The following is a 24,386-nucleotide window of genomic DNA, read 5'->3' as shown; positions in this document are numbered from 1 at the left end:
TATCATTGTACAGTATACTCCATCGATCTATACACGGTAGATTTCATTCGTCGCGCTAAATGCTTAGAGGCGTCCGAATCCGATTCGGGCCGCGCCAAGAGTCCGGGGCATCTCCGTCATCCATCTGTCCTCTTTCCGCTCTGCATCAACAACAATGGCGCCGACGATACACTCTGCCAAATTGACGCTCTCGTGTCCGCTCTTCGCCGCAGACTTTGATCCGCGCAACAACGGACGACTTCTAGTCGGCGGAGGAGGCGGCGAGGGGCGCAGTGGAGTCGGAAACAAGATCGCAAGTCCCACCTTTGACAAAGTCGTTCCAAACCAGCAAATGCTAACCATTGATTTCTGTATAGTCTTTGATTGACACTTCGCGTCGCGACGAGATCGTAGAAGCTGTTGAACTGAACCTATCGCGCGATGAAGACTCGGTGACGTCGCTGGCTGCGGCACCGCTTGCTGGAGACGAGGCGGGCACGCTTGTTGCTTTGGCCGGCATCAATAGCTCTGTAGAGGAACAGAAGAAAAACAATAATCGGCATTTGCGCGCATTCCGATTTGAGGCACCGTTAAAGAATACCGCTGTTGCTGCTGCAGACACACCAGGCGCCAGGAACAGTGAGCAAGGCCAAAAAGAGGGAAAGGCAGCTCCTGGCAAGGCTACGGCGTTATCCCAGGCATCGCTATTCCGAACGAAGAACGGGCCAGGATCTTCAGATACGTACCAGCGAGTGACGAGGCTCTCGCCGTGGGCGAAGGAGAAGGATGGCACCGAGAAACACGCACGGATCGGCGCTGTTGCGACAGGACTGGCTCAATCCGGCGAGATTGTATTCTTCAGCGCCACGGAAGCTCCCAGCGAGAAGGATGTTATCGGCCGCATTCAATTAGCCAGCAATGAAGAGGCCGAGGACTTGGATTTTGTCAGCCTCGAACACGAGTCGGAGAAGACCGACGACGCCCATGGCCGGTTCCTAATGGCATATACCAATGGCACGGATGTGATGGTCGGCGAGCTCTCGTCATCCAGCCGGTCCAATAGTTCTCCCGATGTTCGGTCTGTCTATACCATCCCACTACCCGCCAGCGGAGCCCGCACAGGACGCCCCAAGTTCCGCGCCCTGCGATTCCTCTCGCCTAGGACCCTCCTCTTACTCCAAAATGCACCAAACCGCGGCGGATGCGAGCTCATCCTTCTCCAACTTCCAAGCGCAAAGTCAAGCAAGTCCCGCATCTTACAGCGCCGCAAGCTCTCCAAGACCGTCAAGATCGGCCTCGGTCTCGACATATGCCAACTCAGAACGAACCCGCAAGGCCAACAACAAACCGTCATAGCAGTCAGCGGCAGCGACAACTCCATCACACTATTCACTCTAGAATACGGGCCAAAGCGCGGCTTCAGCAAGTTCCGCCCCTACACAACCCTCCGCGACGTGCACCCCTTCTCAATGACAAAGCTCACCTTCTCAACCTTCATCGCACCACCACACCCGGTAACCCCCGAAGTCGGCCCCCAGAACATCAAACTCGCCTCTGTCAGCATGGGCAACACAGTCGTCGTGCATACATTCCCCCTATCCCCCTTCCCAACCTCCTCCCGCACCCCCCGCTACGTCCTCGTCGTCCCGGGCCCCGCCGAAATCTGGGAACTAGTCTACAGCATCGTCGTCCTCCTCTTCTCCCTCTTCGCAATCTGTCTCGCAATGCTCGCCTTCACCGAGATCCGCGGCGGAACACCCCCCTTCCTCGGTGCCACCGAGTGGCTCCCAGATGGAATCCGCAGTCTCATTGCCAGAGACTACGTCGTCCCACCACGAGAAAAGCTAACATACTTCGACACACTCTTCGCATCAAATAACGCCAACGGTGAAACCGTCCCCATCGCAAAGACCTTCCCAGAAGCGCAGATAGAATCCCTCCGCGAGATCCTAGACCGCGTACACCGTGTCGGCGCCGCACCAGCAGATCTGGAAACGACTGCACCGCAGTCTGTGTCTGTTATTGTGCGCTGCGACGCGGAAGAAAGCGTTCTCGTTGAGACGGCTGAGTCGGCGGTCGAGGCTGGGGATTTGGAAGAGGAGAAGAGGAAGTTGCAGGCTTGGATGGATCTTTCGGAGGCTGAGCAGAGTGCTTGGAAACAGCGGCTTGTGGATGCTGGGCGTTGGACGGCTTCTGAGGGGGAGAGTATTCTTCTCGGTGTTCTGTTTGGTGAGACTTGCGGGGCGTTGGGGAGGGCTGTTAGGGAGGAGTTGGCGTGATCTTGTTGCTTTATTTCGGTCTTATGTATGAATTGTTATATAGCTATTCGCTTTACGCTTGTCAATGATATGGTAGATGTTCTATTACTTGCTTATATCGGGAGCCAGGTACCTACCTACTGCCCGTCGTCGTACTTTTCGTACTAATAGACTATAACATCTCATGATCCTACCTAGTCTAGGTAGACCGAGGGAACACATAGTTCGATTTAACATCTCATTGAAAGACTACGTGGGCACTGAATCCACACGCTTATTGGAGTGCACGCCTAAATCTCAGGAAAAGACCGATTCGAAGTGGAATGGAATTTGAACTAGTCTTCGCTTTTGCGCAATGGCACATAATACAGTGCAAGTTGCAAGTCATGAACGTCATAGGGGGAAACATGGTATGGTGTTTTGTGCAAGCGAAGAAGGAAAAGAAAAAACAAATATATCAAACGCCGAATTACCCTCGCTCACATTGGTGTATGATCGTAACGAACACAGGAACGCAGTAATGATACCCGCATAAGAGTGCGGCGAAGGAGGGGGAATAACGCAGGAAGAGCATTGTCCTTGTGAAAGCATTGGATGCTCGAGGAACAAGGACTTCTAAACGAAGATCGCGTAGATAAGAACTCAGATTTCAGTGGAAGATGGGACGGAAATAACCCCAGTCATTTACTGGCCACTAGCCTTCTTCCAGCGAAGCAGCTCAGCCAGACTATTCAAGCTGCACCCGGTCTGGAGGAATTCGTGAGCGAGGAGCTCGTCAGCAGTAGCGCGACTGCGGACATCGACGCAAAGGCAGACGCTCAAGAAATTCTTGAGTTCCCTGGAGAGCTTATCGGGCTTCTTGAGGCGAGGGGTGCCGTTGGTGGCAATGAGGTAGAGGGCCTTTAGGGGCTCTTCGTTGAGGTAGGGAGGTTCAGACTCAATCATCTCAATGGCCATGATACCCAGCGACCAGCAATCGACCTTCGAGCCGTACTCCTTCTGCTTGACCACTTCGGGTGCCATCCAGTAGGGGGTTCCGACCATGGTGGCACGTTTGCTCTTTTGTTCCGTGAGCTTGGCGCAGAAACCGAAATCGGTGATCTTGACATGGCCGACACGGTCGAGCAGCACGTTATCACTCTTAATATCACGATGAATGATATTTTGGCCGTGTAGATGGGCCAAACCCTTGCAAGTCTTTAGAGAGAAAAGGTTAGTATATGAATCAAGATCAATTTTCGGATAGACAACATACCTCCGCACAGATTGTGGCGATCTGGTTTTCACTGATATTCTGGTTATTGTCAATCACATCAGTCAGGGCACCGCCCTCCATGAACTCCATAACAACCCAGAGCTCATTGCTTGATTCCTGCAGGAATGAGTCGAGGAAGTTGACAATGTTCGGGTGTTGGCTGTCTTTCATGACAATGATTTCGTTGACGATCAACTCCTTGCGGGGCTGGCTACGCAGATCCATCTGCTTGATGGCCACTTGGCAGCGCGCGCCGTAGGTCCGGTATAGTTCACGGGCGACGCCGGAAGTGGCGCCTTCTTTAACTCGCGCCACATACACGGATCCAGATGCACCCTGGCCAATCTTGCGTTGCTTGGCGTACGAGTCGTTCGGATTGTCCCTGGAAACAACTGCCCGCAGGCGATCCATGACCTCGTTCTCTGACATGGCCGACATGCGCACCTCCTTCTGACGCGGCGAGTCTGCCTTTTTGCTGAGCGCAGCCTCCGCTTGACGAACGCCGTCGGGGACGTGCTGCTTGTTTCCATTTTGCTTGTTGGCAATGTTCAGTGGCTTTACAGCCTGAACAGGAGCTGGCAGGCGCGTCGGTGGGGGTCCGGCCTGTCCTTTGGAACCATTTGGCTGATGGCGACTCGACGATCCAGGAGCCCGAAGGTCATTGGGAGGATAGCGGGACGTTGAGGGACCATGGCGGTCATCAGTCCGAGGAGCACCGGGTGCGCGGGGCGTGCCCTGGCCGTAAGGACTCTGTGAGGGTGGCGCGGGCGCGGGACGCTGTGCGGTGAGCTGCCGGGGGTCTTGCTGGCGAGAACCTGGCGCCTGAGGAGCCGGGCGGCTTGGTTGGTAGCGGCTGTTCTGCGATGGGTCATCGCCCCCATATCCACCAATCTCCTGCTGAGCCATAGGAGGACGGCTCTTCGGAATGGATGCATTGTAAGCATCTTGTTCTTCCTTGTCGCGACGAGCTTCCTCCTCCAGCCGGCGACGCCCTTGCTCAGCCAATTCCTTCATTCGTTCGGCTTTCTGCTGGTGCTCCAGCGCGCGGTCCGACTCAGATTGCTTCGACTGGCCACTATCGAGGCGCTGCATAGGTCCTGGCGGGGCGGGACGTGGGGGGGCAATAGAATTACCCATGCTACTGCCATATGCGTTAGATTTCCCGTTGGGGCTGTTCGTTGTAGGGAAGTATCCCGGATTCTGCTCGCGCATCTTGATATCTGAGTAGAATTCGAGGACTTCGATAACTGCCTGTGGGTTCTTCTTGTAGTCTTCCTTCGTGATGGCCGAGGATGTGAGAAGCTTCTCCCACTCTGGCGGCAAGCCGACAAAGGCGCCTGTGTGTTGATCAAAGCCGACGTGAACCCGATGACTGAAGTTGGTGGGGTTGCTGACACCACCCATTCCAGGGCAACGCTCGTAGATCTTGTCAATCCACTCGTAGATTTCATCTTCGGACTTGACCTCACAGGTGATGGTCTTGGTTGGTAAGTCGCGCGCCAGTAGGGCAGCTTTGGAGTTCGCATCTTTTGGGTTGGCTAGACGAGTAATCTCAAAAGCCATCTTGGAATCCTCGGAGCGGCCCACATTGGTGACGGTGGAGAGAGGGAAGGTAATCACTACCTTGCCACTATCGCTCTTCAAGAATTCCAGCTTGTACTCGCGCAAAATCAAAAAACGGGTATTCCAGGTTGCCAGGAACTTGTCTTCTTTGCAGCGGACAGTGCCTTCTTTGATGATCGAGATGCCATTTTGGCCGCTATTGCTCCGACCCGAACCCAACGAGGAAGTGCTGGGGCTAGGGAACAGCGAAAGGTTGGCGGCCGCTGGACCCGGAGTGCTCGGTGAGTCCAAGCTCATCTGACCGAAGGCGGCGGTTGTGGTAGGTAGAGTCAACTTGGGGGGTCGTTCGGTAGGGGGGCGGGGAGCTGGCCCCGGATTCATAAACTGGTTCTCCGAGTACATCTCTCTATAAGGTGGATTAATGGGTGAGACTGGACGGAAAATAGGATCAATACATACTTTTGGTAGGAGGTCATATCTCAGGGATTCACGGGTTGCGCAGGGGAAAAGGTACACGAATGCGCCGAGACCTTAAAGCCCCTCGACACGGGCTAGCGCTAGTAGACGGGGATCAGCGATTGGGTTCAGGAGAGCGATGGCCTGTGGATGAGTTCAATTTGTCCTCGGACGAACGATGCAGGATGAAATGGAATTCCCCAGATAATGAAGAATTAGGCGTATTGGGCGTATTTGGGGTGTGGGGGGCGGAGGATTCTAAGAAGGGCGCTGGAGGGGTAGGATTGGGGGTTACCTTTTGAATCAGGAGCGGTCCTCGCACTGCGAGGATGCTCGAGAATAGACAACGCAGTATCGAGTTTTGAAAAAGATGGTAAACAGAAAATAAACGAAGCAAACGGAGAGTTGTGAGTAAAGGAGAAGAGGAAAGGGGGAGAGAGGGGGGAAGAAAGTCCCCTGAGATGTAAAGAGTAAAGAAGTTCATCTACAGAAAACAAGCCTCTGCCAATCAAATGGCCAGATCTTGGGGATTGATCCACGGTTGTTTCTTTCTTTAATTGTTTGATTGATTTGATTGATTATGCTATTGGCTTCCATGTTATTGAATGTAATGTACGTCAATGTCTATACTTCTCCAAATGGATGATTGAACTTCAACAATCCATTCAATCCACCAACCCAACCTTCGTGTGCTTCATAACCCACACTCCGCCGCATGACACTGGGTACTCCACCTTGCCATTCATTCTTCCCATGCCGCATCTCCTCATTCCAGACTCGTACTTCCATGCCAACTCCCATCCCTTGACCCAAATTGACCCCATCCAGACTGACTTCCAGTTCACGCCCTCGGTTCTTCTCATTTAGTCGCAGTGTGATTGGAGTGCTGGAAGGCAAAACCAAGGGTCGGAAGCTGAGACTACGCGCGCAGATGGGCGTCAAAAGGATAGATGGGACAAGGGGATGCACAATACTACCCCCACTGCTTAAACTGTAGGCTGTACTCCCAGTTGGGGTTGAAATTATGATACCGTCCGCCACAGCCTCGGTCAGGTACCGGCCACCCACAAACACGTCCACCACGGCCAAGTGTGGTTCCTTGCCACGGTGAATGAGAAGTTCATTCATCACGTAGACCCCTTGACCCTGGTCTGTCTTGGTTCGGATAGGCGTTGTTTCAGTTCCGTCGGCAGCGAAAAGACCGACCTTCAAACGGTTGCGCATCAGAATGCGCGCCCCACGTGTAGAACCCATAGATTTGCCCCGGACGGATGACCACCCGGTCGGGCCCATTTCGAGTTCATGTTCTGTGAGTGCCGCTGCCGCCCCCGTAGGATCTTCCAAAACAGGTGTGCGATCCCCTGCTCCGGCTCCAGACATAAAGACTTCTCGGAAAGCCCGCTTGTATTCTGAGAATTTCCACTCACTCAAGAATCCTAAAGTACCCATGCTGAATGATAGAACAGGTGGGACGTTGGCGCATGTCGCGAAAAGGGAGGCTGCATGGAGTATCGTGCCATCACCGCCCAGCGTTACCGTGAGGTCAACCTTATCGTGAAGCGCGGTGGTCTTCTCATCAAGAGCGACCGAGTAGACAGGAAACGATAGTTTCGAATGTACTTCCGCCGCCGTCTTTGACTCAAGGATCACTGCGATAGATGGGTATGTAGAGGAAATATGACTATTAACAGTCAGCTTTGTGCCAAAGAGCTTCATCCTCATGTGCCGAGTTCGATCTTACTTCACAAGTTCGATCAAAGAATCAGTAACCGCTGGAGCGCAGTCTTTGCGCACCAGGAAGATGTTCCGCGGCGGAGCTGGCCACTGAAGACACAAAAGCTCTCCTTCATCACAGGATTCTGGCAAATTTTATTAGGAAACAAGAAACAAAATGACCGGTCCAACAGGTCAAGCCACACCTTGGTATTTGGGTATCAGGCGCTGGGACAACGATCCGATATCTCTGATCTCGTGACATGCTCGAGACGTGGAAAAATGCTGGCGCAAGGGCAGGCGGAAGGGCAAGCGGGTAGTCCTACGGAAGATGGTGCCCAACATGTTGGAAAGGAAGTCGTAGGCCTATTGATCAGCCCTAGTCATTTGTATTAGCCAGCTTCGACTTCGAGTATGAGTAAGGTTGAACTGGATGGGAGATGCTCACGTCAATGCGCCATCTTTTGGCCTAATGAACTAGGGTGTGTAGGAAGCTGAGGCGCCAGTTGGTTTACTGCGCAAACTGTTTCAGAAAGATATCGTGTCGCGAAGAAAGATAAAGTTGAAGCAAAACAAAGTAAATACGAAGATACGAAGTAACTGAGTGACCGCCTTTCGTGACGTTATGAGGCTGTGAACGTCACTTTCAGGCCCACGAGATCTGCCTGATTCCACTCCCCTCAAACTTAACAAACCTCCTACTCTTCCAGCTTTCTGAAGCTTTGGACCTCACTGGCCTTTTATTATTCCGTTCATTCCCCCAGGTCATGCCAAGATATCCCTGCTTATAGCTTCTGTCTAGCTCTTGCGGTTGTTGCAATCTGAGCCCACACCTGTCGATCATCATTACTCCGTACCTCCGCACCTGACAATATTCATTTTGCGTCTGGGCGCTGCGCACCTAGCAGTTGAAGCCCCGATAGCTTCCAGTCTACTACTGGACCTTATACCTCAGTTTCCCACCCACTACGGACTCACGGAGTAGAGCGACAAGGGCCTCTCCAAATCCCCAGATCTCCACCATGGAACCTGCCGAGGTTCGACAGCGCAAGCCACCGACCGCCAAGAATACTGGGGAGCTTCAACAGCTATCGACCAAACCACCCTCCGAGCCCCGCCTCAAGCATGGCATTCCTATGCAAATCCTGCGATCCATCCTGTTGATAACATGGGTTGATTGCTGTATTGTCGTGATCTGCGTGACACAGCTGATTGGTGCCCCGCTATACCTGATCAACAAATACTGGTATTATTCATATATGGCATATACAAAACAGTGTTTCTCACTGGTCCTCACTGCTATCACGGAATGGATATCACCAACACTCTTCCGCGTCAGTGGTGATGCTAGTGTGCGTGGGCAAATCCATATCTCGAAGGATGGGATGCTGGAGACGAGGTTTCCCGAGCGTCTTGTCCTGATCTCGAATCACCAGGTCTACACTGACTGGATCTACCTTTGGTGGGTTGCATATACCAACCAGATGCATGGGCGCATCTTTATCATTCTGAAAGAATCGCTCAAGTATATTCCCCTTGTGGGCACTGGCATGATGTTCTACGGATTTATCTTCATGGCTCGCAAGTGGACGTCTGACAAGCCCAGGCTCCAACATCGCTTGGAAAAGCTGAAGACAAAGTACACCGGCTCCAACTCGGCCCGCCCGCAGTACGACCCCATGTGGCTGCTAATCTTCCCCGAGGGGACAAATCTGTCTATCAACACCAAGGGACGCAGCGATGTTTGGGGAAAGAAACAGGGGTTGCCTTCATTCAACCACATGATCCTTCCACGCTCTACAGGGTTATTCTACTGTCTTCAACAACTGCGGGGAACCGTAGATTGGGTGTACGACTGTACAATGGCCTATGAAGGGCCACCGTACGTTTATATCCTTTTATGTTTTTGCTTTAGCGCCGAAATCATACTGACAAATTCTTTATAGCAAAGGAAGCTACCCTGATAAATACTTCACACTCCGCTCCACATATCTGCAAGGACGGCCACCAACCTCAGTCAACATGCATTGGAGACGGTTCCAAGTCTCAAAGATCCCTCTTGATGACCAAAAAGAGTTTGAGCAATGGCTGACTGCACGCTGGGCCGAGAAGGATGAGCTTATGGACCAGTACTTTGAAACCGGTCGCTTTCCATCTGACTTGGCTGGTACAATCAAGGCCGATCATGCAGTAGATGCTCAGCAGGCTGCTGCTTCTGCTGGATATGTTGAGTCGTATGCTCGCCTGCACCACTGGAGTGAACTTGGTCTTATCTTTGTGGTGCTGGTTACAGTTGCTTGCATTTGCAAATCTCTTACAGGCTGGCAATAAAGTGAATAATGTATTTAGATACCTTTTGATTATGTCAGTTACAGTAGCAGCTTTTGCTTATGCCTATATTATTGTTATACAATCAAATCAGATTGTGAATAAATTCATTCATGTCGTTCATTATTATTGTAGTTCTTTGAATGCGGTGTGGCGGCCGGGCAGACAGCCTGTGGCGGTGCACTCCAGCCACTCCAATCATCCAATTCTCACCTTCTCATCGCCGCGCTGTTAGTCCCCGGAGTCACTTTTCGCGTTTCCTCCAATTTAGAGGTCGCTTTCCTCACTGGTCCCAATTCCTTGTATCTTTTTGATGGACCACCTCGCTTGATCATGAGTTGAGGCTCCTACAATCCCATACCTACTCGCACAGTGGCCTCATCCCTCCGGACCCTCCCGTTGCTGAACACATCATGGCGCCTTTTGAGAACGGCCAAACCAATGGCCTCAATGGTGACGCTGCACCTGCAGCAAGCTACTCAAGCTATGTTCGTTTCTCAGACACTCCCGACGCCATCGACATTCCCGCATCCAGCTTCGACAGCGAAGTTGAAGTCAGCTTGCTCGAGCTCCCCGATGACCCGACTGAGCTTTGCACCCTCCTAGAGAACGAAAAGGCTGCCAAGAATTTTTGGATGATTATCGCGCTCGCCTACGCGAAGCGAAAGCAGTACGACCATGCCATTGATATCTTGAGTAAGGGCCTGGCCTCCGTTGCCCATGGAGCGACAAAGGAAAAACTTGGTCTGCTGGGCTGGATTTGCTGGCTTTATTTGCTGAAAAGCCGATCTGCTCCTCGCGTTGCGCCTGAGGGCGAGCTTTACTCGGAAGCCAAAACTAAGGACCACTACCTGCAACTTGCGACGTCGACCTTGAACGAGGCCTCCCGCCTCAACCCAGCTTATCCTCCTCTCTTCTTGGCTCGCGGCGTCTTGTGTCTCCTCCGCGCCTCACTATACGCGCCCCGCCCCGTTCGTCCGGGTGCAATTGATACCTCGGAAAGAAACGAGTCGCTACGACAGGCTCTGAAATGCTTCGACGAGTCGTCCAAGGCCTTCGGTGGCCGGAACATCATGGCTATTCTAGGACGCGCTCGGGCGCATTACATGCTGGGAAGATACGCGGATGCACTCGAGGGATATCAAAAGGCTCTGGTCAAGATGCCTAACCTCACAGACCCAGATCCACGTATTGGTTTAGGATGTTGTTTATGGCAGCTGGGCTTCAAGGATCAGGCCAAGGTAGCCTGGGAGAGAGCGCTAGCTCTGGTATGTCTTCACAATCTGCGAACGTCTTGTCTTCTCGAATATTAACCAACATCGCCACGCAGAACCCCGAGTCCAAGGTTGCCAATGTCCTCCTCGCCGTTTACTACCTCCACGACAGCTCTCGCCGATCCACCACCGACCCCATGTTCGGCTCAATGTACAAATTAGCCATGACCCAATACACCCAGAAGGCATTCAAGTTGGACAAGGAATACCCTATCACCTGCTCCATGTTCGCCAGCTACTTCCTACTTCGCAAGAATTATGCAACCGTGGAGACCCTGTCGCGCAAAGCTATCGAGCACACCGATGTTATGGCTATCGCAAGTGACGGCTGGTATCTTCTTGGTCGCAAGTCGCACTATGAGGGCGACGAAGCACGTGCCGCGGAATTCTACAATCGTTCGGATCAAGCTCGCGGTGGAAACGACAAGGGATATCTTCCTGCCAAATTTGGTGCTGTACAGATGCAGATCACGAACAAGGACTACGACGGTGCCAAATTCCGACTGGAGAAGATTATTCAGCAATCTAAGAACCCGGAGGCCATGACGCTGCTTGCTGCTATCCACGCGGAAGAAGTCTTTGCTGCTCAAAAGTCAGGCAGCAAGGAAGACAAGTCTACCGAGGCAAAGCGAGCGATCACTCTGCTGGAGTCAGTGCGCTCCATGTGGAAGAATGAGAAGCTCAATCTCGCTCCTGACGAGTCGGTTCTCGTTTATCTTGCCCGTCTTTACGAAAGCACTGCGCCAGATAAGAGCATGCAATGCCTGACTCAACTGGAACAGATCCAGCTAGCCGAAATCCCCGAGGAAGCTCGACCCGATATCGAGGACCAGGACAAGTTGAACGCTGCTCTGAGGGAAAGCCTTCCGCCGCAGCTGCTCAACAACATGGGATGTTTCCTATACCAGAACGAAAAGATTGCTCTAGCTCGTGGCCTGTTCCAGTCTGCACTCAACGCCTGTGTACAAACACAAGAAAAAGAGAATGGCACCGACACCGATGCGCTCGTCAGCACAATCAGCTACAACCTCGGGCGAACTTACGAAGCCGCAGACATGTGGGACGAAGCTAAGAAGGTCTATGAGGGTCTTCTTGAGCGCCACAGTGACTACACGGAAGCCAGTGCTCGCCTGACCTACATCGCCCTGCGGCAGAGCCCCACAGACGAGGGCCCTAAGAGGATTAGTAAACTTTACGAATCCGACAGCTCAAATCTGGAAGTTCGGGCACTCTACGGATGGTACCTCAGCAAGGCGAAGAAGCGCGTTTCCAACCTGGCAGAAGACAGCGAGCAACGTCACTTCAAGCACACGCTGCAGTACTATGACAAGCATGATCGATATGCTTTGACTGGCATGGGCAATGTGCATCTCCTTGCCGCCCGTGACATGCGTCGCGACACTGAACAAGACAAGGAAAAGCGTCGCAAGATTTACCAGCGCGCTGTAGAATTCTTTGACAAGGCTCTCCAACTAGACCCCAAGAACGCATATGCAGCTCAGGGTATTGCGATCGCCTTGATCGATGACAAGAAAGATCACAGCACTGCTGTGCAAATTTTGTCCAAGATTCGGGACACACTCAAGGACCCAAGTGTTTACCTCAACTTGGGCCACGTCTTCGCTGAGCTTCGTCAATTCTCACGATCCATCGAACATTACGAAGCTGCATTGTCCAAAGATCGCCAGCGTGATGTGCAGATTCTAGCTTGTCTTGGCCGCGTATGGTGGCTGCGAGGCAAGCAGGAGGCAAGCCTGGCTGCGATGAAGACAGCATTGGACTACGCCACCCGCGCACGCAATGTCTCTCCGGACCAACTCCATCTACAGTTCAATGTTGCTTTCCTGCAAAACCAAATCGCCTCTCTCGCATACGGTCTCCAGCCTACTCAAAAGACGCTCCAGGACGTCCAGGAGGCGGCAGAAGGTCTCAAGGAGGCCATTGAAACCTTCGAGCGTCTTTCGAGCGAGAAGAACCCGCCCTACCCTAGCGCTGCACTAGAACAGCGTGCCAACATGGGCCGCACCATCAGCAAGCAGCTCGACCGAGCCATGCAGAGCCAAAAGGAGTACGAAGAGAAGAACGCCGCCAAGCTCCAGCAAGCCCGGGAAGCTCGCGAAGAAGCCAAGCGCATCCGCGAAGAGGAGCTGCGCAAGGCCCAAGAAGTCGAAATGGAGCGCAAAAAGCGCATTGCTGAGGAGCGTGCGCAGATGATCGAAGAAGTGCAACGGCATGCCCTGCAGCGTGCTGAAGAAGAGCGCGCTCGCGAGGAAGCCGAGTTGACCAACGATTCCGAAACCGGCGATCGAGTGAAGCGCAAGAAGAAGACCGTCGGCAAGCGCAAGAAGAAGGGCCACGACGACTTCATCGCCGACGATGATGACCGCGAGGCTGCGCGGAGCGGGGTCGACAGTGAGGGCGAGGCGGCGCCTAAGAAGCGGCGTCGTCTGGAACGTCGATCTGGCGGCAAGGCTGCTAAGTCTGGGAAGCCTGGCAAGTACAAGAGTAGTGAGATGGTTGTTGATTCGGACGATGAAGAGGCCCGTGGATCTGCAGACGAAGACCAGGACGACCTCTTTGACGACGAGGAACCAACGGAGGATGCTGCACCGCGTCGTCGTGGCAAGGCTACTCGTCGTATTGCCGACGACGATGAGGATGAAGATGAAGATGAGGAAGAGCAGGTTGAGAAGGCTGTCAATGAAGACAACAACGATGATGAATTGTTTGGCGAGGGATCTCCAAAGGCCGATGAGAATGCAGAGATGCAGGAGTGAGTTTCTTCATGTTACAATATGTTGTTTTGGTTCTTTTCGAGAGTTTTTATTTTCTGTTTCCTCAGGCGTCTAGGAAGGGGCCCTGCTGAGCTACAATATGATAGTTTATCTCCCTTGGACTTCATGCCATGTGTAATTATTAGCATTGATCTTAATGGATATTCGCTACAGCGAAAAGACAAATCTTGTCCATTGAACAAACCCTAACGTTTTACCAAGCCCAAGGAGAACAGAAGACCCCATGGAATACTGAGCGATACCAATACAATCCGCAAAAGAATGCAGATGATCTCCTTCCTAAATGCAAACGGAACATGCGGAGGCAGCAGATTAGAAGGATCAACGCCATGTCCAAGCGTACCGTACCCTACCGCACGGTGTCTGCCTCTAGCACACGAGCCAATCCCCACAGAATCCAAGATCAGACCGCGTCAATTCAATGTCGGTAAGACTTCTGTGATGCAAAAATTGCTTGTGAAAGGCTTGTAAGTTGTAACTGCCGGTGTCAGGGCCAGCCCGATGGGGCTCGCTTATGCATCCCGCAAACCGTATGTTGGAAATGCCCGTGCGTTGACTGGCTATTACCCGGCTGAATATACTCTTATTACTCCGTACCCCTGTCCGGCTCCTACGCGGCGCAGGAAGGACAGGCAGATATGGAAATAGCTGGCCCCTGGGTAAATGAGGTACGAGGCGTCCTATGTAACGGCTTACGGTAGTGTACGCGGTCATACCTGAGGTAACATATACGCAGTACCACTGAAAGGAGCCATGTATGGGCTCGAAAGAGAACACGGTATTCAATAGGACGTGTATTGGTAGTTCGTGATAGTTGCCCTTTCGGCTTAGTTGCCGAGCGTTAATGAATTGTGTGTATGTACGGTCTTGGGGGCTGTGCGCTGCAGCGCTTGATTGGGTGTTAGCGTCGGATTGAGAGGCGAGCTCGTCTATTAGGGCATGTTCTTGGTAGGAGCATGCTATTTGTAATTATGGCCATGTCTTTGAGGAATTGAGGTTCAACGTTTCTATACAACGTGAACGTGAACGTGAACTTCAAGGTTTAGGTTCTTCGTTGAAGAAGAATCCAAAGATTTGAGATCCAGGTCTTTCGCATCCTCAGACTCGATTTTCTGGCGATGTTCCGAATCCGGACGCGGTAATCGCGTATAAGGGAGAGATAACCTGAATATTGTCCAGTGACAAATAGTACTGTGTTGATAGGACGATGGAGATGACCCACCATTGAAAGCTACCGTGCTCTTAGGGAGAGGGAGAAATTTCCCGCAACTCAGGCCAGACCCAGTGAATGACTCCAGATTGGCAGTTTCCTTAGCCATCAAAGTGGGAGAACTGACTCAGTACGGAGAGGATGTCCGGTGTCCTGTAGCATTCTTGGCTAACCGGAAGAATGCTCCGATCCAGTACCGTTGCAAATTGCAATAGTACAGTGGGACTGTGGGAGTGGGACGTTTGTACGGGTTCACCCGGATGGGTAGGACGGGAGGGAAGCAACCTTAAAAGCCTTAAGCTTGTAGTTAAAATTGTGGGTTCCGTGGAAAGCTGCAAAAAATTTCCGACTTCTTAGATGCTGCTTTCGGGATTGCTTCGGGGATTCTGCTTTACACAAACTGCAATTATCGCGGAGTCATTCTATTGTCTACACAGTACATTATGTCCTATGCATGCTACAAGCCAGAAATCTAAAACGACCAGAACGACATTCTTTGATACTCATTCCCGAAAGAACTCAATGCGCGATATAGAACAATCGACTGCACAATTTCCAAATCGAGACCTAGCGTAGGATTGAAGTCCGCGATGAGATCAATGAGATGCGCCCGTTTTATGGTTCATCGCCCAAACCGTTGAAGCCATCAACAAATTGCAATCCAAGGATCATTTCCCACCACTTATCACCAGCAGCTCTTGCCCTTACTTCTACAACCTCGCAATAAATTCAAAATCCCAACCACAGTTCCGATCACGGCCTGTACCACATTCCTACTTCAAAGGTTAACCCTAATTCTCCGACGATCCACTTCATCCAAACAATGGAAGTGTCATCGGCCTAGGCCCAGGATCACACTGTATTCACGATGTACAAGCCACAAAATAGACAGTCCAAAGTAAACTTCGCCAGATTCCAGAGAGCACGTCAACTGTTTCGCCGGAAGCATCAGTCCAAAACCTTAGAACCTTAGATACGATGAATCTATCTAACTACTTATATGGCTCGAGTCTTGCCAATCGCCAACGATTCAAAGTCCCTACCTTCTCCTCTGTCTACGCCCTAGACCCCAATATAAAACAGCCTAGTCAGTATCTTATACACCTACCAGATACCAGATGTCAACCTCAGACAACCTGGTACCACCTACAACCCGTATCCTAACCCCCACTACAGTTCTGGCTCTTGCAACGCCAACATGCGTTACGCTCTCGTTGCTCTTGCTCCCACAATCCTGGCAATTACAGCACTCGCCGTCCCCATCTCAAACCACGACGGTGCGCGTGCTGTTGGCCACGCCTCCAATGTCGACAGCAACAAGGCAGCAGAAGTCCCCAGGCGCGCCAACGAAGACCTAATCAACAATCTTGGCGTCGCCGCCTATGTCGCCGGAGACAAATCTCCCCGCATCGTCAAACGTCAGTCTGGCGGCAGCGCTGAAGCCAGTAACGGTCAGGCCAGTGCGACGGCTGGCAATGGCGCGACCAGTGTTTCCGCTAGCTCTCATGGCGATGGTTATGCCAGTGCGCAGGCCAGTTCTCAGGTGAATGGGCAGTCTAGCGCTCAGGCTAGTGCTGGGCTGAATGGATCTATCGGTCTGTCCAGTACTTTGTCCAGTGGCACGAAATCCAGTGGAAGTTCCAGTGCGGGTTCAGGATCAGGTTCTAGCTCTGCCTCTGGTTCTGGCTCTGGCTCTGCGTCTGCCTCTGGTGCTGGATCTGGGTCTGCGTCTGCTGCTGGATCTGGGTCTGCGTCTGCTGCTGGATCTGGGTCTGCGTCTGCTGCTGGATCTGGGTCTGCGTCTGCTGCTGGATCTGGGTCTGCGTCTGCTGCTGGATCTGGGTCTGCCTCTGCTTCTGGATCTGGGTCTGCTGCTGCTTCTGGTGCTGGGGCTGCTGCTGGTGTTGATCCCGGTAGTGGTTCCGGTGGAGGCTCCGGCAGTGGTTCTGGTTCTGGTGGTGGTGTTGGTGCTGGTGCTGGTGCTGGTGCCGATGTTAGTGCTGATCCTGGTACTGCTGTTGGTGCTAGTTCTGGCGTTGGTGCCAGTGCTAGTGGTGGTAGTGGTGGTGGTGGTGTCGATCCTGGTAGTGGTTCCGGTGGAGGCTCCAGCGGAGTTTCTACTGCTGGTGCTGGCGTCGATCCCGGTAGCGGTTCCGGTGTCGGTGCTGGTGCTGATGTTGGTGCCGGTTCTGGCTCTGGTGCTGGTACTGGCGTTGGTGCTAGTGCTGGTTCTGGTTCTGGTTCTGGTTCTGGTTCTGGTTCTGGTTCTGGTTCTGGTTCTGGTTCTGGTTCTGGTTCTGGTACTGGTACTGGTACTGGTTTAAGTGCTGGTGCTGGTGTTGATCCCGGTAGTGGCTCCAGTGTCGGTGCTGGTGCTGATGCTGGCGCTGGTGCTGGTTCTGGTGCTGGTGTCGATCCCGGTGTCGGTGCTGATGTTGCCGGTGGCGCTGGTTCTGGAGCTGGTTCTGGTGCTGGTGTCGATCCCGGTGTCGGTGCTGATGTTGCCGGTGGTGCTGGTTCTGATGCTGGCGCTGATGCTGGTGTCGATCCCGGTGTCGGTGCTGATGTTGCCGGTGGTGCTGGTTCCGGTGCTGGCGTTGATCCCGGCGTTGGTGCTGATGTTGCCGGTGGTGCTGGTTCTGGAGCTGGTATCGATCCCGGTCTTGGTGCTGATGTTTCTGCTGGTGCTGGTTCCGGTGCTGGCGTTGATCCCGGCGTTGGTGCCGATGTTGCCGGTGGTGCTGGTTCTGGAGCTGGCGCTGATGCTGGTGTTGGTGCCGATATTGCCGGTGGTGCTGGCTCTGGTGTTGGTGCCGATGTTGCCGGCGATGCTGGTTCTGGAGCTGGTGCTGGGGCTGGTGTAGACCCCGGTATTGGTGCTGATGTTGCCGGTGGTGCTGGCTCTGGAGCTGGTGTCGATCCCGGCGTTGGTGCTGATGTTGCCGGTAGTGCTGGCTCTGGAGCTGGTGTCGATCCCGGTCTTGGTGCTGATGTTTCTGCTGGTGCTGGTTCCGGTGCTGGTGTTGATCCCGGCGCTGGTGCTGATGTTGCCGGTGGTGCTGGCTCTGGAGCTGGTGCTGATGCTGGTGTTGGTGCCGATATTGCCGGTGGTGCTGGTTCTGGAGCTGGCGTCGATCCCGGTCTTGGTGCTGATGTTTCTGCTGGTGCTGGTTCCGGTGCTGGCGTTGATCCCGGCGTTGGTGCCGATGTTGCCGGTGGTGCTGGTTCTGGAGCTGGTGTCGATCCCGGTCTTGGTGCTGATGTTTCTGCTGGTGCTGGTTCCGGTGCTGGCGTTGATCCCGGCGTTGGTGCCGATATTGCCGGTGGTGCTGGTTCTGGAGCTGGTGTCGATCCCGGTCTTGGTGCTGATGTTTCTGCTGGAGCTGGTGCTGGGGCTGGTGTAGACCCCGGTATTGGTGCTGATGTTGCCGGTGGTGCTGGCTCTGGAGCTGGCGCTGATGCTGGTGTTGGTGCCGATGTTGCCGATGGTGCTGGTTCTGGTGCTGGCGCTGGCGCTGGTGTCGATCCCGGTCTTGGTGCTGATGTTTCTGCTGGTGCTGGTTCCGGTGCTGGCGTTGATCCCGGCGTTGGTGCTGATGTTGCCGGTGGTGCTGGCTCTGGTGCTGGCTCTGGTGCTGGCGCTGATGCTGGTGTTGGTGCCGATATTGCCGGTGGCGCTGGATCTGGTGCTGGCGCTGGCGCTGGTGTCGATCCCGGTCTTGGTGCTGATGTTTCTGCTGGTGCTGGTTCCGGTGCTGGCGTTGATCCCGGCGTTGGTGCTGACGTTGCCGGTGGTGCTGGCTCTGGAGCTGGCGCTGATGCTGGTGTTGGTACCGATATTGCCGGTGGCGCTGGTTCTGGTGCTGGCGCTGGAGCTGGTGTCGATCCCGGTCTTGGTGCTGATGTTTCTGCTGGTGCTGGTTCCGGTGGCGCTGGTTCTGGTGCTGGCGCTGGAGCTGGTGTCGATCCCGGTCTTGGTGCTGATGTTTCTGCTGGTGCTGGTTCCGGTGCTGGCGTTGATCCCGGCGTTGGTGCTGATGTTGCCGGTGGTGCTGGCTCTGGTGCTGGCGCTGATGCTGGTGTTGGTGCCGATATTGCCGGTGGTGCTGGTTCTGGTGCTGGCGCTGGCGCTGGTGTCGATCCCGGTCTTGGTGCTGATGTTTCTGCTGGTGCTGGTTCCGGTGCTGGCGTTGATCCCGGCGTTGGTGCTGATGTTGCCGGTGGTGCTGGTTCTGGCGCTGGCGCTGGTGCTGGTGTCGATCCCGGTAGTGGTGCCGGTGTTGGTACTGCTGCTGATGTTAGTGCTGGCTCTGGTGCTGGTGTTAGTGCCGGTGCTGGTATCGATCCCGGTATTAGTTCCGGTGGAGGTTCTGGTGGTGGTGATGGTTCTAGCGGTGGTTCTGGTGATGGGTCGAGTGGTGGTTCTGGTGATGGTTCTATCGGCGCTTCTGGTGATGGTTCAATCGGTGCTTCTGGTGATGGTTCCGCCGGTGGCTCTGGTGATGGTTCTATCGGTGCTTCTGGTGATGGTTCCGCCGGTGGCTCCGGCGATGGTTCCACCGGTGCTTCTGGTGATGGTTCTATCGGTGCTTCTGGTGATGGTTCCGCCGGTGGCTCTGGTGATGGTTCTATCGGTGCTTCTGGTGATGGTTCCGCCGGTGGTTCCGGCGATGGTTCCACCGGTGGCTCTGGTGATGGTTCTATCGGTGCTTCTGGTGATGGTTCTATCGGTGCTTCTGGCGATGGTTCCATTGGTGCTTCTGGTGATGGATCCAGCGGCCACTCCAGTGGCTACTCCAGCGGTCACTCCAGCGGTCACTCCAGCGGTCACTCCAGCGGTCACTCTAGCGGTGGTTCTGGCGATGGTTCTATCGGTGCTTCTGGTGATGGATCCAGCGGTCACTCCAGCGGTCACTCTAGCGGTGGTTCTGGCGATGGTTCTATCGGTGCTTCTGGTGATGGATCCAGCGGTCACTCCAGCGGTCACTCTAGCGGTGGTTCTGGCGATGGTTCTATCGGTGCTTCTGGTGATGGATCCAGTGCCCACTCCAGCGGCCACTCCAGCGGTCACTCTAGCGGGTCTAGCGGCTACTCCAGCACTTCCAGTGGTCACTCCAGCACTTACACTGGCCACCCCAGCACTTCCAGTGGCCATCCCAGCACTTACACTGGCCATCCCAGCACTTCCAGTGGCCATTCAAGCAGTTCTAGCGGCCATTCCAGCAGTGGCCAAGTCGGCAATGGAGGTACCGACGATTACACCTCCGATCTCATTGACGATCTTGGTGTCTCCGTTTCTGTCGGCAGTAAAACCGGTGGCAACGCGAAGCGCTCCGAACATCCCCCAGCTGCAACCATGGTCTAGACGTGAGTCTCCCCTTTGTCTCTCTGAAAAGCAAGCAAAACTAACGAGTCACTTAGAACTACTGGACTCTCTCAAAAGTTTGGATTTCGAAACATAAAGGACTGGCGTTTATGGATAGAGCTTGGAAATAATTTTAATCTTAATGAGCCTTTATACCTGGCAAGCAATACAAGTTTAGCGTTTCTCAATGTTCACTCTCCGTATTCCCGCCCTGTATTAGACCTGGATATAGACAAAGAAGTATCGCCAGAAACCACGGATAAACAAGTCGACTATGCCTAATAGTCTATGTGTTCATCCGTTATTTGCTTGCCCAAGTCCTCCTATGTATCACAAATTGCCCTGCAACGTGAAAGGGACCCCCGGTCAACCAACACGGTCTACCCCTGCCATATCCTATCATATCCCCAGACTAAGCCAGGCTAACGGTCATTGTCAGGTTACATTAAAAGCGCAAGCGGGTCGTCGCACATAGTGGCATCAATTATTGATGGCGCAGCTATCTCAATGGAATGGAAATGGCTAAATAGAATCAGCCTCATGAATATGACGGTCAATCGCCCCTTATAGTACTCCGTACATAGTATGGGAGAGGCATAACTAGTAAGGAGGGCAAACGTTAGATTGATCCTTTCTCCACATAGTTCCAACGGGGTCATGATTTTCCCACCGGCGACCGTTGGACTGGGGTCAGACCGTCAGGCTAAATTGATAGTGTGTTACGCGATACTAGTCTATATTTTAGGCGATGAAAGGTCTCTTACATAGAGGGGAAGCCAGACTTTCCGTAACTTTGGACGTGCATCCCTTGACGCCCACTGCCCTGTAACACCACTATTGTGCACCCAGCACTTTTACTCATTCGGCTGATGTTGACGACTTACACAGTTAGAGAACAAGATGCCAACAAGATGCCAAGGAATCGCTGAAACTCACAACCCTTGCGACAAAGCGTTAGCCCAGGCTATCAATTACGCGGATCTTTCTAAGCTCCCAGCAACAGAAAGTACCTACGGACCCTCCTGTCTAGCAGAACCGACTACGCTGCCCAAGACTACCAATCCCTGCAATGCAAAGATCAACTCATCAGCCGCAGCAAGTATATCGGCAGCCATGACATCTACTTTGCATGTGCTTCGGGATCGACCTGGGGTAGCTTGCCCAACTCCATCGTCTAGGAATGCAGCCTCGAAGGCGCATTTGGAGATGGGTGGCGCCTGGATTTTGACGGCTTCCTTGCTCACTTCCATACTTACTGTTGTAAAGGTGGTTGGCGCTAATCGCATAATTCATATGGACATTTCGATGTAGACCCGAAAATTTTCCATGTACCTTTTACATAGCCATGCCATAACTATAAGGTACATGCAAAGTTTAGAATCTTGACTATTGGTTAGAACGAGGGTGATGGGTCGTCCGTGGCGCACCCGCTTCAGGTGTGGGAAGCAGCGAAGCTCAAAGGCGCAGATACTAGTCAACGCCTCGAAAACATCCTAGTTATTGATTTTCCAATTATCTAAATACGTAACTCGGAGACGAAGCTTTCAGGGGAATTATCTAGATCTGTCGATCCACGGAAATATGACCGTCTAATCGAATGGGGGAACGGGGACGAGTTCGTGACCACGGTCGCGAACCATGTCACATGTAAGTCGAGCTAAATTGCCATCCCATGGTTCCAATCGCGGTACTCCGTACTCCGTACCTGTTCCAGATATTCCACGGGCCATCTGGAATTTCTCCCTCTTTACCTCCGTGAACCCTATCACAGGATACAACAATGTAGGTACCTCCTTCAATGGATCTCGCATCCATCGAATTTGGTACTTTGCTACACCCTGATTCTTCTCTTTCGGTCTTCCAACTTTGTCTCGGAGCCAGAAGACAGTTTTGGACCTATTTTTGATGCAGATCTGGCTTCACTGATATGACTACGGAGTAATAACCAATACAAAATGCATAACTCCAAAGCTCAATGATGATCATCGTGGACGCGAACAACTGGTGGAGATGAGGAACGTGCTTTGTTCATTTTAGACCTTTTAAAAAGGAGAACGGGAGGCTCCTACTTAAAGGATCCATGGTTCAATTTTGCCTGAACGGCTCGCCATACGGAGAACCGATGTAACGATCTATGATGAACATTGTACCTGCGTAGTGCGGCACTTAAACTTATTTTTGTTTCAAACCCTCTCTACTCCGTACCTTTTAGATGTGCGTTCCAAACTACGAATCTACATGTTTTTACGGAGTACAAGTTCTAGACTACAAGATCGTCAGGAGTTCCACTTTACCCTTCAATACACATTTTTCTGACTACCTAGCGGTACACTGAAATAGACTGAGACGCGTTCGTTTCTTTATTTTCCTTCTTTTTGCTTTTTCCTATGCTCCCTTGTTTCGCATCGTGCTAGCTGCAGCCTCACGGTCCACCTTCTACACGAGATAGGAAGCTGGCTGGCGCAGGGTAAGATACATCCCATAAACCAACACTGTGTGCAACGTGGTTATCGCGATCATCGCAACGGTACGAAAAAGCTAAAGCAATTCTGTGCAACGATAACAAACGAAACACCACGATCGATATTCATCTCTAATCCTCGTCCTCCCCGCGTACTTCATGTCTATCATATGTAGTGCTACTTCCAGGGTAGTAATATGCACATACCAAACACAATGGATATACCCCGCCCTGAGACAACGGGCGTCTCCGACAGGAAATGTAAGGGAGACGGGTGACTCGCGGATATTCACATTCTTCAACTTCGAACTACATCCCTGAGGTTGAGATGTGCAACTCTAAAGTCGGTGTTTTGCTTTTTAGTCTCTGTTGAGAGAGAAACAATTGAAAAAGAATTAATTCGGAGCTGACATGAGATAGAAGACGGGCGCTCCCCGAGGCTTGAATTAAGCGATCAAACCCCAGCAGCAGCGTAAGATCACATGATTGCAGGAAGACAGGAACACGGAGATCCTTGTCTATCATTTTCGAAGGATGTGTACTCCGTACGGAGTAGGTTGAGCTGGAGAGACTGGAGAAAATGCATTGCGTACTGTGTACAAAGTAGTTACTCCGTCTCCGTACTGAGTAGACAGATACATAATCTACTGTAGCAGCTCCCAGTTTAGATACAGCTCGATTGTAATATGAATACATCGGTACAATGTTATTATGGACCCCACTGCCGGATCCCGAAAACGTAGATTGCGATCTGTGACTTTCAATCCCAAGCCCTAACTAGTTACTATGTACGGAGTAGTTATGTTGCTCATTAAAACGCTACCCTCTTAAATCCTATTCGTGATAAAAACCGTTGGACCGAGGCTCCGCTCTGCGCGGGGAAGGGAAGAGGCGTCGGTGGCTGGTCTCAGCGCTCACGCAAGGCAGAGATGAGACGAGGGACTATTTTCGCATGGAGTATCTAATGAATTAGAGACATCGGTAGCAATGTATCATGTTCTACTTGGTACTCCTGTAAAAACGTGTAGAGGGGGGTGGAAAGGGAAGGGAAGAACAGTATGCGCCCCGACTTATCGGGTGATAAGGGTTTGTCTCTCCAGCCAGGGCTCTCCACTCGAGTCTGGGCTCTTGACTCTGCGACTTCAGTAAGTAAGGAATTCAGCAGTTGAGAGATTTCAATATTTTCCCATTGGGTATTGAGTTGGATTTACAATTATCCAATAGCATTGGACTTTGAGCTTGCATATTCTGTCTTCTTGCTACGACATATGTAGAACATACCGGTAAGGAGCCATCTACGCAGTTTAAGCCGGATCACGTCTGTGTATATCGTATTTCCCCCTCTTTGCCAGTCAAACCCACAACATGACCGTCGGGGGTAGGGCAATGTACTAGAATATAAACTGAATAACCCAAAACGGAGCGTACCGGACCGCGGATTCTTTCTTGACTAGGAATAGCTTCTTCTTGCTCCTTCCCCACATGCGGGTCCCCAGCACGTTCTGAACCATCCCCTTGGTCCGATGCATAACTATGCCATTAAGGCAGTTCGGTTCTAGCTCCGTTACAGGAATTTCCTGGACGTTGGGTACATGAACCATGGTAGCTATCCCGCGTTATTTTCTCTTTACAATACTTTTCCAATGTTATGTTTCTTATTTCTTATTTACTGTGATCTGTCCAATGTTTGTGTAGAATATGATCAATGATCAACTCGGTTAGATGCATA

General features: G+C 52.4%; 7 protein-coding genes across 7 annotated transcripts; 3 read left to right on the top strand and 4 right to left on the bottom strand.

The window, feature by feature from the left end:
* Positions 1–154: 154 nt before the first annotated feature.
* Positions 155–2,258, top strand: N7515_002964 (uncharacterized protein; the record flags this gene model as incomplete). The annotated part of the gene is made up of 2 exons (XM_056663708.1): positions 155–277; positions 357–2,258. 2 exons carry the CDS (start codon positions 155–157, stop codon positions 2,256–2,258), a joined length of 2,025 nt encoding a protein of 674 aa, XP_056525821.1.
* A 663-nt stretch (positions 2,259–2,921) lies between these two features.
* On the bottom strand, positions 2,922–5,457 carry N7515_002963 (serine/threonine protein kinase CLA4; the record flags this gene model as incomplete). The annotated part of the gene is made up of 2 exons (XM_056663707.1): positions 2,922–3,434; positions 3,493–5,457. The coding sequence occupies 2 exons, from the start codon at positions 5,455–5,457 to the stop codon at positions 2,922–2,924; spliced, it is 2,478 nt and encodes an 825-aa protein (XP_056525820.1).
* A 77-nt stretch (positions 5,458–5,534) lies between these two features.
* Positions 5,535–7,569, bottom strand: N7515_002962 (NADH kinase POS5; the record flags this gene model as incomplete). Its single annotated transcript, XM_056663706.1, has 4 exons — positions 5,535–5,606; positions 6,142–7,192; positions 7,253–7,370; positions 7,431–7,569. The coding sequence occupies 4 exons, from the start codon at positions 7,567–7,569 to the stop codon at positions 5,535–5,537; spliced, it is 1,380 nt and encodes a 459-aa protein (XP_056525819.1).
* A 677-nt stretch (positions 7,570–8,246) lies between these two features.
* N7515_002961 (lysophospholipid acyltransferase family protein) lies at positions 8,247–9,555 on the top strand (the record flags this gene model as incomplete). Its single annotated transcript, XM_056663705.1, has 2 exons — positions 8,247–9,106; positions 9,171–9,555. The coding sequence occupies 2 exons, from the start codon at positions 8,247–8,249 to the stop codon at positions 9,553–9,555; spliced, it is 1,245 nt and encodes a 414-aa protein (XP_056525818.1).
* Positions 9,556–9,965: 410 nt separating this feature from the next.
* On the top strand, positions 9,966–13,603 carry N7515_002960 (putative RNA polymerase II transcription elongation factor (Ctr9); the record flags this gene model as incomplete). The annotated part of the gene is made up of 2 exons (XM_056663704.1): positions 9,966–10,820; positions 10,883–13,603. The coding sequence occupies 2 exons, from the start codon at positions 9,966–9,968 to the stop codon at positions 13,601–13,603; spliced, it is 3,576 nt and encodes a 1,191-aa protein (XP_056525817.1).
* A 2,791-nt stretch (positions 13,604–16,394) lies between these two features.
* N7515_002959 (beta strand repeat-containing protein) lies at positions 16,395–20,028 on the bottom strand (the record flags this gene model as incomplete). The annotated part of the gene is made up of 3 exons (XM_056663703.1): positions 16,395–17,630; positions 17,698–19,139; positions 19,392–20,028. 3 exons carry the CDS (start codon positions 20,026–20,028, stop codon positions 16,395–16,397), a joined length of 3,315 nt encoding a protein of 1,104 aa, XP_056525816.1.
* A 1,178-nt stretch (positions 20,029–21,206) lies between these two features.
* N7515_002958 (uncharacterized protein) lies at positions 21,207–21,926 on the bottom strand (the record flags this gene model as incomplete). The annotated part of the gene is made up of 2 exons (XM_056663702.1): positions 21,207–21,451; positions 21,902–21,926. The coding sequence occupies 2 exons, from the start codon at positions 21,924–21,926 to the stop codon at positions 21,207–21,209; spliced, it is 270 nt and encodes an 89-aa protein (XP_056525815.1).
* Positions 21,927–24,386: the final 2,460 nt, after the last annotated feature.

The sequence above is a fragment of the Penicillium bovifimosum genome (assembly GCF_028826915.1).
Source record: "Penicillium bovifimosum strain IBT 22155 chromosome Unknown utg000002l_segment0_segment0, whole genome shotgun sequence".
NCBI classification, from domain to species: Eukaryota; Fungi; Ascomycota; class Eurotiomycetes; order Eurotiales; family Aspergillaceae; genus Penicillium; species Penicillium bovifimosum.
This window is presented reverse-complemented; position numbering and strand designations above follow the sequence as displayed.